Raw genomic sequence first — 13,935 nt, forward strand, 5'->3', positions numbered from 1 at the left:
GATGAATCAGAACTAAGGAAAATAACATGATTGGCAAGTTGGGCGGTGGTGATCGGGTTGTTCATTTGCCCATCTAAATCCTTGGCCAAGATAGATTAAAGGCATTCTTTCCTAAATGGATCACTAAGAGGTTGGTGGTGTCAGTTGACAAAGAAAAGGTTGGTGGAGGTGTATCCTCAACCTTGTCTATTGTTGAGCAAACACTCTTAACACCAGGATGCTCGGATGGCAGGACCAAAATGTTACATGTGTCTTATCCCAAGAGGGAGGGTCATTCTCAGTAGAGAATGAGAAGATTAAACTAGGTCCAAATGTCGAGGCTTGCACAATACAAACTAGTTGCTATAACCTTGATGTGATGTTATCTAAACCTTGATGGTGACGAGATATTTCTTTTCAGTTGCATGTTTCCAGCATTCTACTTTATGCAATTATATTCTTGTTTATAGGAAATGGTAGTAATATTTTGTTATCTATTATAAACTTGAACTGAAGGAAAAATAAAATTGTGAACCATGATTTTGAGAATTCTTTTAATTTAACAATGATAATCCTTTTTGATGTTGATTAAATGACAAGAAAGTCGTTTTGTGCAACAGTATGGAGTAAGCACACTTGCATAACTGAAACTACCAATGCTTATTTATAGATGTAACTTTGTTTGGCTTAAGTTTTTCCTTGAAACATTACACTGATAAGATGGGCATGAAAGCCTAGGTCACACAAATGGAAAAGATAAACTTCCAAATATTTACAGGCGAATGATGAGCATGCTCAAATGAGCTACTCGATAAGAACCCTATGTAAATTTGTTTCAAATGCTTATGATCAATCCATGACCCAAGGATGGGTTCAGCTAAGAAATTTCAGCATTCAAGATAGAGTTTCATGGAAATGTCAGAATTTTGTGGACTCAAAGTCTAAGCCATAATCGGAAAATGGTAGACAAAACATGCAAGCATCAAGTTGCACCCCGTCTCAGGAATTGTATATGGGCATGTAGTCCAAGTGCTAAAAGATTGGGATACATATAGTGTGGTACCATGTTAAACATAACCTCTATATTTTTTATTGGATGTATGATGATCTTTTATGATGTATGCAAGGTTACTAGGATTTGACATGTTACATGGTGGAACTGCATAAGCTATAAAAGAAACATTATAATAAATAATATAAATTAAACATAGTTCTTACTTTTAAAAGAATTATCAAAGAATTTATTATTTAATCATTATTATACACTCTCAAATATGAACACATGTATGTAAAAATAAGGTGACACCAATACATTATAAATTATAATCTAATGATGCCACCTTATCAATACAAACACATGAACATAGATAAGAATACATAATAATATTAAATAATAATAATAACTCTTTAACTTCTTATTTTTCTTTCTTTTCTTTCCCTCCTCCTTTCTTTCTCTTTAATCGATCTGAATGGCTTTCGAAAGGATTCTTGTAACTGAAGGAAGCCATAGAGTCAAGCACTTCTTTTTTTATAGAGTTTCATAATCGTATCACAACCATTCTCTTTATTCTTTCCTCTTGCTATCAGTGACTCTCAAAAAAGTAACTGAGATTCAATTCCAATTGAGGTTACAGTCCTTTCGTTCTTCTCTTTCACATTTCTTGACCACGAAATCAGAACCAATAGTGGAGTCCGTTCTCCCAATCTCAGGGCATACCAAATACAACTTAAGTATCAAGTAAGAATACTGCCGAACCATGTAGTTCCTTTCGTAATTCTTCATTATGCTAAGTTTGTCGAGTTTCATGTAGCATTCAAAAACCAAATTCATATACCACAGGAACTCTGCATTTTCTTTCCATAAAATCGCACCATTCGTATAGTTGTGTCCCTGTTGTACAAAATCCATAACGTAGACCAAGTTCAAGGGAATATTGTTTAGATATTAGTATATGGAATCTGTCAATATTGATGTTATTTAATCATGATAGCATGATAATCATGTGTAAATAAATATCTCAGCTTAGAATTTAATACACCCAGTTATACCACACAGAAATGGAATTGAAATCATGTAATCTGAACACCGAGAAATTCACCGACAATGTTGCCATAATAGGTGAAGAGGTAAAGCACGAGCAATGGATATAAACTCGCGAGCACCTAGGAATCACCAGCATGGTAGCCTGAAATGGTGAGAAGGTGTAAAGAGTCTGCACAATAAGAATGGAATCAAATCAAACAAATAATAAGTTAAAAACTACAAAAGCTCATGCATGTTCCAATTATGTAAAAAGTTGTCAAGTTGAGTGGTGGAGATCGGGTTTGTAAACCCAATTTGAAATCCTTGGCCAAGGTAGACATTAGGCAAATGTGTCGAATATTTGATCTTTGTTGATTGTCCAAACGCTTCAGTTATTTTGGAGAATCACTGTTGGGACTTCAACCCACCTGAGTACTTTGATGGTTGGGCTTATGAACATCCCAAGCCCGAACCCAAGGTAGGGAGGGCCATTCTATTAATTTAGAATGTGTGGGAATAAGAATGGTCTGCGGCTAGGAGGTTAAGCTTATGTCAATGCTTCTCCTCTCACCAATGCTAAGGCTTGGACAACGAGTTAAAGAGATTCTTTGCTATTACTGTATGTTTCTTTCACTTTTTACCTTTGTATAAATAGATAGATAATTTCATTTCAAGATCGATTATGTTGATTAAGCTTTTCAATTGATATAATTAGTTGTTACTTTATTTTCAGTTGAACAATAGAAATAGTTAAATTGTTAAGCAATACATAAATCTCTTTTTGTTACTCGTGAATTCAATTGAATAGATTTTAAAGAGTTTCTTTCAGTTATAATCAATTGGTAGAAATCATTGTCATGTGAAATGAAAACAGTTACTTGTGAAATAAGATTAATTTGAGATCAAGATTTGGTTGTGAAATTTTGTATGTTACATATGGTATCAGAGCACTGGATTCGACACTGAACCTAGGGCACCCTACCTTCTTGAAACCTGAAAAATTTTGGATTGACTACAGATGCAAGTACGTAAAACCCCCCACAAGAAAACTCGGCACCCCATGTTTCCTTATCTCATTAGAAACATGACTAAATATGATTACCCCTGTTGTTCTGTACCCCGAGATAATTAAACCCTGAATCAGGCAATTCAGAAGATGAAGAAGGAAAGAATCAAGTGGACTCCTGCTAACAAAGCAGCATATAGAAACAAGCTGATACAAAGCTAGAATGCTCAACAGAGCAACCCTCTTTTACAATTTCATAGATCATGGATGGTGCGAGAGATGTACCAGTTTGAACCAAGATGTAGTGTTGTAAAGCAAGATTAATTATTATGTGAATGTAAATTTCCTCAATAGAGGAAAATTTTATAAATAAGATTGCTTAGTGAAGCAATGAAGTTGAGTTATTTGAAAACATGTGTTGTAAAAAAATTTCTTTGTCAGATTTTTTCTTTCTACATAATTGACACAATTGCAAATTAACAGGTGGAAATCCTAAACATAAAAATGAACAGCAATAGGAATATTGTAAATCAAGATATAATACGCGAGAATCCTCAATCTTCCAATGAACTGCTACTCCAAATCTTGCAAGAAACACAATTACAGTTAGAAACCATGGAAAGAAGGATGAGTGAAATGGCAGCCCAGATGGGGCAGAACCGTGAGGAAGTGCAAATCACATCCACTTTTAGAGCAAAGAAAGAAATCTCTAAATGTAACAAAACCCCCTCTCCCAAGCAATCAGAAAAACAAAAAAAGAAAGAAATAGTGGCTGATTTATCAACAAACATAAATAAAATAAAACCACCTAAGTTTTTCGGTTCTAAATCCGGAGAAGAAACAGAAGCATGGTTAACCAAGATGGAACAATATTTCGAAATTAGGAATTTCTCTGAGACCTCAAAGGCAGTTTGGGGAATATATCATTTCATCGAAGAAGCTACAACCTGGTGGGGAAACACTAAGGTCGAACAAAACATTAGAACCACTGAAATCACCTAAGAGAAATTTGTGAGTATATTTCGGAGACATTGGTTGCCTCAGACCTTTTGTGATCAAAAGCTTTTAGATTTTCAAAACTTAAAACAAGGAGACATGTCAGTACATAATTACTAGGAGAGGTTCACACGATTACTTAAATACGTGCCACCTTATCAGCAAGACACTAATTTGAAGGTGAGAAAATTTATCATGGGGTTGAACAATAGGATAGGAGGAGCTATTGATGTTCATGCTCCCCAAACCATGGAAGAGGCTCTAAAAAAGGTTGTTCGACAGGAACACAAGATCAGAAAGGATGACTCCATCCAAGACAACAAAAGGAAAACTACCTGGAATTCAAAAGGTGTTGATTTTGGACCACAGAAAAAGCAATTTAAGGATTATAAGAATAATAAACTTGAATTTAAAAATGGGGGGGCAATGGATGTCAAAAGCAATTTTTATGCGAATAAGAACAATAGGAATAATGAGAAGAAGGGACTACTAGGAGGATGTTTTAACTGTAGAGGAGATCATTATATGAAGCAATGCCCTATTAAACCCAACATCAGCCAGTCACAACAACTATCTTTGCAGCAGCAGTAGCAAGTCTTTCAGCAAAGGATTCATGTAGCCCTAGATAATAGACAAGCAGAGTAGCAGATAGACCCCATTGAAACTCCAAGTAAGATTTACGGAAACCATGTGTCCATATTAATTGATACTAGAGCATTTGAATGTTTTATATCACCTAGGCTATTAAGTAGATTTCTAAAAAAATCTAGTTTTATGGCAAAACCTTGGACAATCGAGTATGCAAACCAGTCAAGGGCTAAGGTGGAGCAATGCCTATTTGAAGCTTAGGTTGACTTTCCAAATTTCTCTACGGAATTGAACTTATATGTAGCACCCTTGACGTCATACAACATTATCATAGGAATTAATTAGCTCAATGAACATAAGGCCAAGGTAGATTGTCTTGCCAAAACTGTAAACTATGTGGATGATCAAGGCAGACCAACAAGCATTTCGAGGATTAAACACGAAATTAGATCAAAACAGATTTATGCAATGCAACTTAAGAGATATGGGAAGAAAGGTTGTGAGATCTTCACAGTTAAAATCTAAAACAACCACATATTGGGGATGACTACATTTATGAAGATGGGGAAATTAGGCAAAAGTCAAAAGAATCCTTTGAAGAAAAGTGCCCCTATTTGAAGAATTATCAAGATGTGTTTCTTGAAGAACTTCCTGGACTACCCCCTTCCCGAGCATTTGATTTTACCATAGACTTGATACCAGGAGCAGAACCCATATCCAAAGCCCCACATAGAATGACAAACACAGAGTTAATGGAGTTACAAATCCAACTACAGAATATGTTAGATAAGAGGATGGTTTGACCTAGTGTCTCACCATGGGGAGCCCCAATGTTGTTTGTAAGGAAGAAGGATGGAACCATGAGACTATGAATAGATTACAGGATGCTTAACTTAATAAAGTCACCATCAAAAATTAGTACCCATTGCCAAGGATAGATGATCTTTTTGACCAAATGAAGGGTGCAACTATATTTTAAAAAATTGATTTAAGGTTAGGATATCGTCAACTGCGAATTAAAGATGAAGATATACATAAAATTGCATTCAAAACTAGGTATGGACATTATGAGTTTACAGTATTGCCTTTTGGATTAACCAATGCCCCAATAGCTTTCATGAATTTAATAAATAGTATATTTCAAGATTGTCTAGACAAGCTTGTATTAATCTTTATAAATGACATTTTAATATACTCTAAGAATGAAGAAGAACATCAAAGGCACTTAGAAATAGTTCTTTGTCAAACACTAAGAGAACACAAGCTATATGGAAAACTATCTATGTGAGCATTTTACCAAAAGGAAATTTAGTATCTAAGGCACATTATATCAGCTCAAGGTATAGCAGTAGATCCATCTAAGATAAAAGCGATTAACAAATGGCCCATACCTAGAAATGTATCCAAAGTTAGGAGCTTTATGAGGTTAGCTAGGTTCTACAGAAAGTTTGTCAGAGATTTCTTGAGGATAGCCTATCCGATCACTTCACTTTAGAGAAAGGGAAAGAAATTTATTTGGACAGAGAAGTGTCAATCAGCTTTCGAGTTTCTGAAAGAAAAATTGACTACAAAAACAATTCATAGTTATAACCGATGCATCCGGAGAAGGTTTAGGGGGTGTGTTGATGTAGGATGAACAAGTCATTGTTTATGAGTCTAGGAAACTGAAAAATTATGAACAAAATTACACACCCCCTGATCTTGAACTAGCAACAATAGTGCATGCCTTGCAAATGTGGAGACATTACTTAATTGGAAAACCTTTTGCGCTTAGATCTGATCACCAAAGTTTGAAGTATATTTTCACCCAACAGAGCCTTAATGCTAGACAAAGGAGATGGCTGGAATTTTTAGCAGATTATGAGTTCGACATAAGCTACATTAAAGGTAAGGAAAACAAGGTGGCTAATGACCTAAGCCGGAGAAGAAACATCTCGGCAATGACTATGGTAAACTTCAGGTTGAGGGACCAAATTTTACAACATCTGGGGCATGATGAGTTTTATACAGAAATCAGCTTGGCTCTTATCAAAGACCCACAAGATCCTAGTATTCAGAGTTTAGCTTAGAAGAGGACGGATTATTAAGATACCACCACAGAATCTATGTGCCTAACAACCCTGAACTCCGAAGACTGATTTTAGGTGAATATCACTCAGCTCCAAACTCAGGACATCCAGGAGTAACGAAAATGTTATCCGATATAAAACCTTTATATTTCTGGAAGGGGATGAAAAGGGAAATAATCGAGTTTGTAGCAGGATGCTAAGAATGTCAGAGAGTAAAGGCAGAACACCGGTGCCCAGTAGGTCTGTTGCACCCAAATGAAGTACCCGAGTGGAAGTGGTAGATAATATCCATGGATTTTGTACAAGGGTTACCTATAACCCAGAATCGACACAACACTATATTGGTCGTGGTTGACAGATTGACTAAGGCTACTCATTTCATACCAGGGAATTCATCTGATGGAGCACCTGAAATTGCTCATAAGTTCATAAAAGAGATTTTCAAGTTGTACAGAATTCCAGAGAAAATTATTTCAGATAGGCTACTCATTTCATACCAAGGAATTCATCTGATGGAGCACCTGAAATTGCTCATAAGTTCATAAAAGAGATTTTCAAGTTGTACAGAATTCCAGAGAAAATTATTTCAGATAGGGATGCTAGGATAACTTCTAGATTCTAGCAAACATTATTTACAGCTTTGGTACCAAATTGAATATTAGTTCAGCCTATCATCTGGAGACAGATGGTCAGACCGAACGAGTAAATCAAGTGTTAGAAGATCTCCTAAGAGTATACTATATGGACCGACAGTACTAATGGGAAGCATACTTACCCTTAGTAGAATTTGCCTATAATAACTCTTATCAGTCCACCATTAGAATGGCTCCTTTTGAGGCTTTGTATGGTCGTAAGTGCAGAACTCCAGTAAGTTGGAATCGATTGGAAGATAGAATCATTGTCGGGCCTAAAATGCTTCAGGAGATGGAAGAGCAAGTACTTCAGATTCGTCAGAGGTTAAAAGAGGCAAACGACAGGCAAAAGAGTTATGTTGATGCCAAAAGAACACTCAGAGAATTCTCAGTAGGGGACAAGGTGTTACTAAGGGTTAAACCTTAGAAAAGTACTATCAAGTTTGGCAAGAATGCTAAGCTAGCCCCGAGATATGCAAGAATCTTTGAAGTTTTGGAGGTTGTTAACCCAGTGGCTTATAGGATTGCTTTACCACCAGCCCTTGCCAAATGCATGACGTCTTCCATGTGTCTTATCTTAAAAAGTATATTACCCACCATGAACATATGATTGATTGAAAATTACTGCAGGTGCGAGCGCCAGGAGTGGTAGAGGTAAGACCGCTCAGGTACGTAAACTACGCTTATGAAATCGAGAAGTAATGCAGTGCAAGGTCCAATTGGACCAATATACGGATGATAATGCCACCTAGGAGGATTATCATGATATTTTTCAAAGATATCCCTATCTTTTCTCTGAGATTGAAAACTGAATATTTCTTTTTTTTCATATAACTGACTAAGTACTACTTAAATTTGCTATTAATTTCATGGAGGACAATGAAAAATCTAAGGGGGTGGGTATGTTACATCCCAAATTTTTGCCCTAAATTTTAAATTGAACATAGCCGTTGGTTTAACGAATTATTATCATGTGAAGTGAGTTAGTTAATTATAGCCATTGTATTAATTTATTTCTTCCTTATCATGTGAAGTGAGTTAGTTAATTATAGCCGTTGTATTAATTTATTTCTTCCTGATTATGTGAAGCATATATGTGGTATTAAGTGATGATGAGATATTTTCATGATCATGTGAAATGAGTTAGTTATTTAGACGTTGAAGAAATATCCAAATGTCACTAGATGAACGACAACGGTTTTGAATTAACAATTAATATATCTTGAATTAATGTCTTGGCAAGAATGTTTGTTTGAGTGGTTACACGAAGACTGAAGAGAGGGAAAGCATTGCTAAATGGGACCATCAGAAGGGGATGGTCGAATGGTCCAGTCATCAGAATCGATAGATTTGACCTAAGACTACCCTGACAAGGTTAATAAGATTTGACAACATGTTACATGGTGGAACCCCATGAGCTATAAAAGGAACATTATAATAAATAATATAAATTAAACATAATTCTTATCTTTAAAAGAATTATCAAAGAATTTATTATTTAATCATTATTATACACTCTCAAATACAAACATATGTATATAAAAATAAGGTGACACCAATACATTATAAATTATAATCTAATGATGCCACCTTATCAATACGAACACATGAACGTAGATAAGAATACATAATAATAATAACTCTTTAACTTCTTATTTTTATTTCTTTTCTTTCCCTCCTTTCTTTCTCTTTAATCGATTTGAATGGCTTTCAAATGGATTCTTGTAACTGAAGGAAGCCGTAGAGTCAAGCTCTTCTTTTTTTATATAGTTTCATAATCATATCACAACCATTCTCTTTATTCTTTCCTCTTGCTATTGGTAACTCTCAAAAAAGTGACTAAGATTCAATTATAACTGAGATTATAATCCTTTCATTCTTCTCTTTCACATTTCTTGATCGCGGAATCAAAACCAGTAGTGGAGTCCGTTCTCCCGATCTCAGGGCATACCAAATACAACTGAAGTGTCAAGTAAGAATATTGTCGAACCACGTAGTTCCTTTCGTAATTCTTCATTATGCTAAGTTTGTCGAGTTTCATGTAGTATTCAAAAACCAAATTCATATACCACAGGAACTTGTCTGCATTTTCTTTCCATAAAACCGCACCAGTCGTATACTTGTGTGCCTGTTGCATAGAATCCATAACGTTGATGTCTATTTATTTTCAAACCGAGTTCAAGCGAATATTGTTTAGATATTAGAATATGGAATCTGTCAATATTGATGTTATTTAATCATGATAGCATGACAATCATGTGTAAATAAATATCTCAGCTCAGAATTTAATACACCCAGTTATACCACATAGAGATGGAATTGAAATCATGTAATATGAACACCGAGGAATTCACTAGCAATCTTGTCATTATAGGCGAAGAGGTGTAAAGCACAAGCAATGGATATAAACTCGCCAACACCTAGGAATCACCAGCATGGTAGCCTGAAATGGTGAGGTGTAGAGAGTCTGCACGATAAGAATGGAATCAGATCAAACAAATAATAAGTTAAATACTACAATAGCTCATGAATGTTCCAATTATGTAAAAAGTTGTCAAGTCGTGGAGATTGGGTTTGTAGATCCAATTTGAAATCCTTGACCAAGGTAGAAATTAGGCAGATGTGTCGAACATGTGATCTTTGTTGATTGTCCAGACACTTCAGTTATTTTGGAGAATAATTGTTGGGACTTCAACCCACCTGATTACTTTGATGGCTGGGCTTATGAACATCTCAAGCCCAATCCCGAAGTAGGGAGGGCCGTTCTATTAATTTAGAATGTGTGGGAACAAGTAATGGTCCGCAGTTGGGAGGTTAAGACTATGTCAATGCTTCTCCTCTCACCAATGCCGAGGCTTGGACAACGAGTTAAAGAGATTCTTTGCTATTACTGTATGTTCCTTTCACTTTTTTACCTTTGTATAAATAGATAGATAATTTCATTTCAAGATGGAGAAAACATTTACTTTTATGTTGAAAAAGCTTTTCAATTGATATAATTAGTCGTTACTTTATTTTCAGTTGAACAATAGAAATAGTTAAATTGTTAAGCAATACATAAATATCTCTTTTTGTTACTCGTGAATTCAGTTGAAAATATTTTAAAGAGTTTCTTTCAGTTACGATCAATTGGTAGAAATCATTGTCTTGTGAAATGAAAACAGTTACTTGTGGAATTAGATTAATTTGAGATCAAGATTTGGTTATGAAATTTCGTATGTTACATATAGGAAAAATAAAGTCTGAGTAAGGGTGGCAAAGGTGCTATTGATTTGCCTGCAGTTTTACAAGTGAAAAGCAGTTCCTAGAAATTAATGCATTCCAGTGAAGCTATCTCTGCTAACAATTTAGCACGCAGCCTAAACTTTAAAGTCAAATCGCATTGATGATACAAAGCTGATACTCACCATGCCTCCTGTAGCAAGCAAAGTGCCATCTGCACTAAAGACTAAGCAACCTTGCTGTCCCACATTATCTAATTGACCCAGTGTTTCGTTTGAGAGATTAATCTGAGCATGTCCTGCTGCAGGTTCATCCTCCTCCAACTTAAAATGCCTGTGATCAATTATAATAATAGGAAAAAAATTGAAGTCACCAAATGAATATAGAAATTGCAAAAAAAACATCTCCTACGAATTATAAGGATGAGTGACAATATTTTTAAATGGATTTTGAAATTGCAAACTAAAAGTTTAAGTTGGTAAATAAAACATGACATTCTGATTTTTATAATATAGCAGTTTGAAAGTTGATAGTTCACACTGCTAGAAAAGCTTCAAAAGGAATATTAAATATAGTAGAATGTAGAGCACAGATCTAACAATCAGGCATATCCAAAACAAGGAAGCGTTTATAACATTTGAATTATAAGTTTATGCCCAAAGCTAATATATTAAAAACATAAGGTGTGAAAGAGCACTTTTAGGGGTTTTAAAAATGAGCCCTCGTAGTCTGAATGACAGTTGCAGATAAAGTGAGAGAGAAACTATTTTAGGCAACTTTCCAAAATAAGTGCACAAAGAAAAGTTACATGGTTAGGACTACTTAAGCATTGAAAAAATCACAAACATGGGCACGGTCAGAATCAATAGGTTTGTTGGAGTCATATATGATTATGGAGCTTTGAGTTTTTGAGAAGCTGAGACATTGTAATTGGTTCTTTCTTTTAAGACTCGTAATAAAAGAATTGGTTTTGGGGGGTAGGGTTGTTTTCCTCGTTGAGGAGGATTTTTCCTAGGATAATTGCATTGTGTTGTGTGATTGTCTTGTTGTGTTGGAGTAATATATGATTATGGAGCTTTGAGTTTTTGAGAAGCTGAGACATTGTAATTGGTTCTTTCTTTTAAGACTCGTAATAAAAGAATTAGTTTTGGTGGGTAGGGTTATTTTCCTCGTTGAGGATTTTTCCTAGGATAACTGCATTGTGTTGAAAAATTTAGCACGGTTTCAAGCATTTCGATATTTAACCAGAAGTTCTAGCATCTTGTTCATTCTTCTTCATTGTTTTTTCCTTCATTAACAGTGTGTGAAGATGGTGAATGGTTTCGAAGTTGAGGACAGGTTAGAGGGATCTTCAAACTTTGCTTCTTGGAAGCCAAGAGTTTTGACTACTCTTGAAAACGATCTTTTAGACTATATAAATTCTGAAATTGCAGAGCCATCTAACGATGCTGATAAAGCTCAATGGAAGAAGAATAAAGTGATGGTCAAAAAGATCATGATTGACTCCATCAAAGATCTTTTGATTCCAAGGATTTCAAAATTAAAATCTGCTAGGGAAATGTTCAACATTATAAAGGATCTATATGAATTTAATAAAACCAGTAGAGCTCTAGCTCTAAGGTGTCAATAGTTGCACATTAAAATGTCAAGAGGAGAATTTGTGGTCTCTTATTTCATGAAAATCCAAAACTCAAAGATCAACTTCTTGTTATTGGTGAAACTTTTTGTGACAGATGTAGAAACCCACGACAACTCTGATACACCTTGTGAAAGGCGAATGGACAAAATAAACTAAATTGGAAAAATATTCAATCTGCTGCGGCAGTAATATATTCCAATAACCATTTTGTCCATATCAATTACATTACATAATGACTCTATTTATAGAGGTCTTAGATCATTTCTGGAAACATATAAATTAGCCAAACACAAATAGACTTTTCTAGAATTATCTATGACTTCCAGAACTTTACCTAACCCTGTTTGTCCATCCAGTAATTTCTAGAATCCTCTCTATTATGCTTTTATAATCCATTTGAGGGGGAAATTACTCATTCCAACACTCCCCCCTGATTTCAACCTCAAATGTTGTTGCATATGAAGCAGCAATGGTGACATGATTTTCATAATGACATGATTATGAAATTTGAACCTAATTTCAACCTCAAATGTTGTTGCATATCAAAATCAAATGTTGGTGCATATGAAGCAGCAAAACAAATTCCTTCCTTCTTCAGCTATCCAATGACTAGCTGCTTCTGTCAAAAAATAATGACACGATGCTCCCAATTAACTTGACTCTAATTCATGCGTCAAAAATGGTGACATGATTTTCTTGCCCTAGCTCTGATACCAATTGTAGAAACCCATGACAACTCTGATACACCTTGTGAAAGGTGAATGGACAAAATAAACTAAATTGGAAAAATACTCAATCTGTTGCGGCAATAATATATTTCAATAACCATTTTGTCCATATCAATTACATTACATGATGACTCTATTTATAGAGGTCTTAAATCATTTCTGGAAACATCTGAATTAGCCAAACACAAATAGACTTTTCTAGAATTATCTATGACTTCTAGAACTTTACCTAACCCTATTTGTCCATCCAGGAATTTCTAGAATCTTCTCTATTATGCTTTTACAATTAATTTGAGGGGGAAATTACTCATTCCAACAACAGAGATCTTTTTATGCAGGCAAGGAATGGTCTTCCTCACTCCTAGGAGTAATTCATTCAAGGCACTAGTGAAAGAGATGATCTTCCAAACTTTGATCAATTAAGGGCAGATTGCATTTAAGAAGAATGTAGGTTGGCAGCAAGAGGTAGCAGTCGAAGAAGTCTTCATTAAGATGATCACATTCTTGCAGCTTATATTTCGAATGAAAAAAGAAGAAAGAAAGCTTCAAAAGATTCAAAAATAAGAGTTTTGAATCAAGCCCTGAATTCAAGAAAAAGAAAAAAAGAACTCTCTTGAGTTCAATGTTTTAGGTGTGCTAAATTTAGTCATTTTGCAAGAAAGATTATGAGACCAAACCCTCCCCTTGGAGTAGTTGTTGAAGATGTGGAGAATTTTTCTCCTCAAAGGAGTCTAGCATTAATTTTAGAGTCTTTCTTTTAATTTCTGCACTTTCCAATAATATTCCTACAAACAGCAACAGATGGTTAATTGATAGTGGTGCATCTCGTCACATTACTAGATTAAAAGGACACCTTTCTGATTTGAAGGAAAAGGGCGCTTGCTTACAAGTCATCATTGGTGATTATTCAGTAAAAGGGGTCAGCTCTACATCTTTTAAATTGGATATTGGTATTCCTCTTCATTTATATGATGTGTTCTTTGTTTTGGGTATAAAAAGAAATTTGATTTCTATGTCAGCCTTAGAGGATAAAGGATATCATGTAACTTTCGC

The 13,935-nt window shown here is 35.0% G+C and overlaps 1 protein-coding gene across 2 annotated transcripts in view; it reads right to left on the bottom strand.

Moving 5' to 3' along the window:
- The window catches only part of LOC149555799 (SEC12-like protein 2), a 163,286-nt gene that overhangs the window by 79,059 nt on the left and 70,292 nt on the right, over nucleotides 1-13,935 (bottom strand). For both annotated transcript variants that reach the window (XM_089829955.1, XM_089829956.1), the window contains exon 3: nucleotides 10,701-10,848. In XM_089829955.1, the coding sequence (XP_089686081.1) occupies nucleotides 10,701-10,848 (148 nt within the window). The remainder of the gene's footprint in view (nucleotides 1-10,700; nucleotides 10,849-13,935) is intronic.

This window comes from Cupressus sempervirens, chromosome 5 (assembly GCF_028749045.1).
Source record: "Cupressus sempervirens isolate cs-2001-9-10 chromosome 5, ASM2874904v1, whole genome shotgun sequence".
NCBI lineage: Eukaryota > Viridiplantae > Streptophyta > Pinopsida > Cupressales > Cupressaceae > Cupressus > Cupressus sempervirens.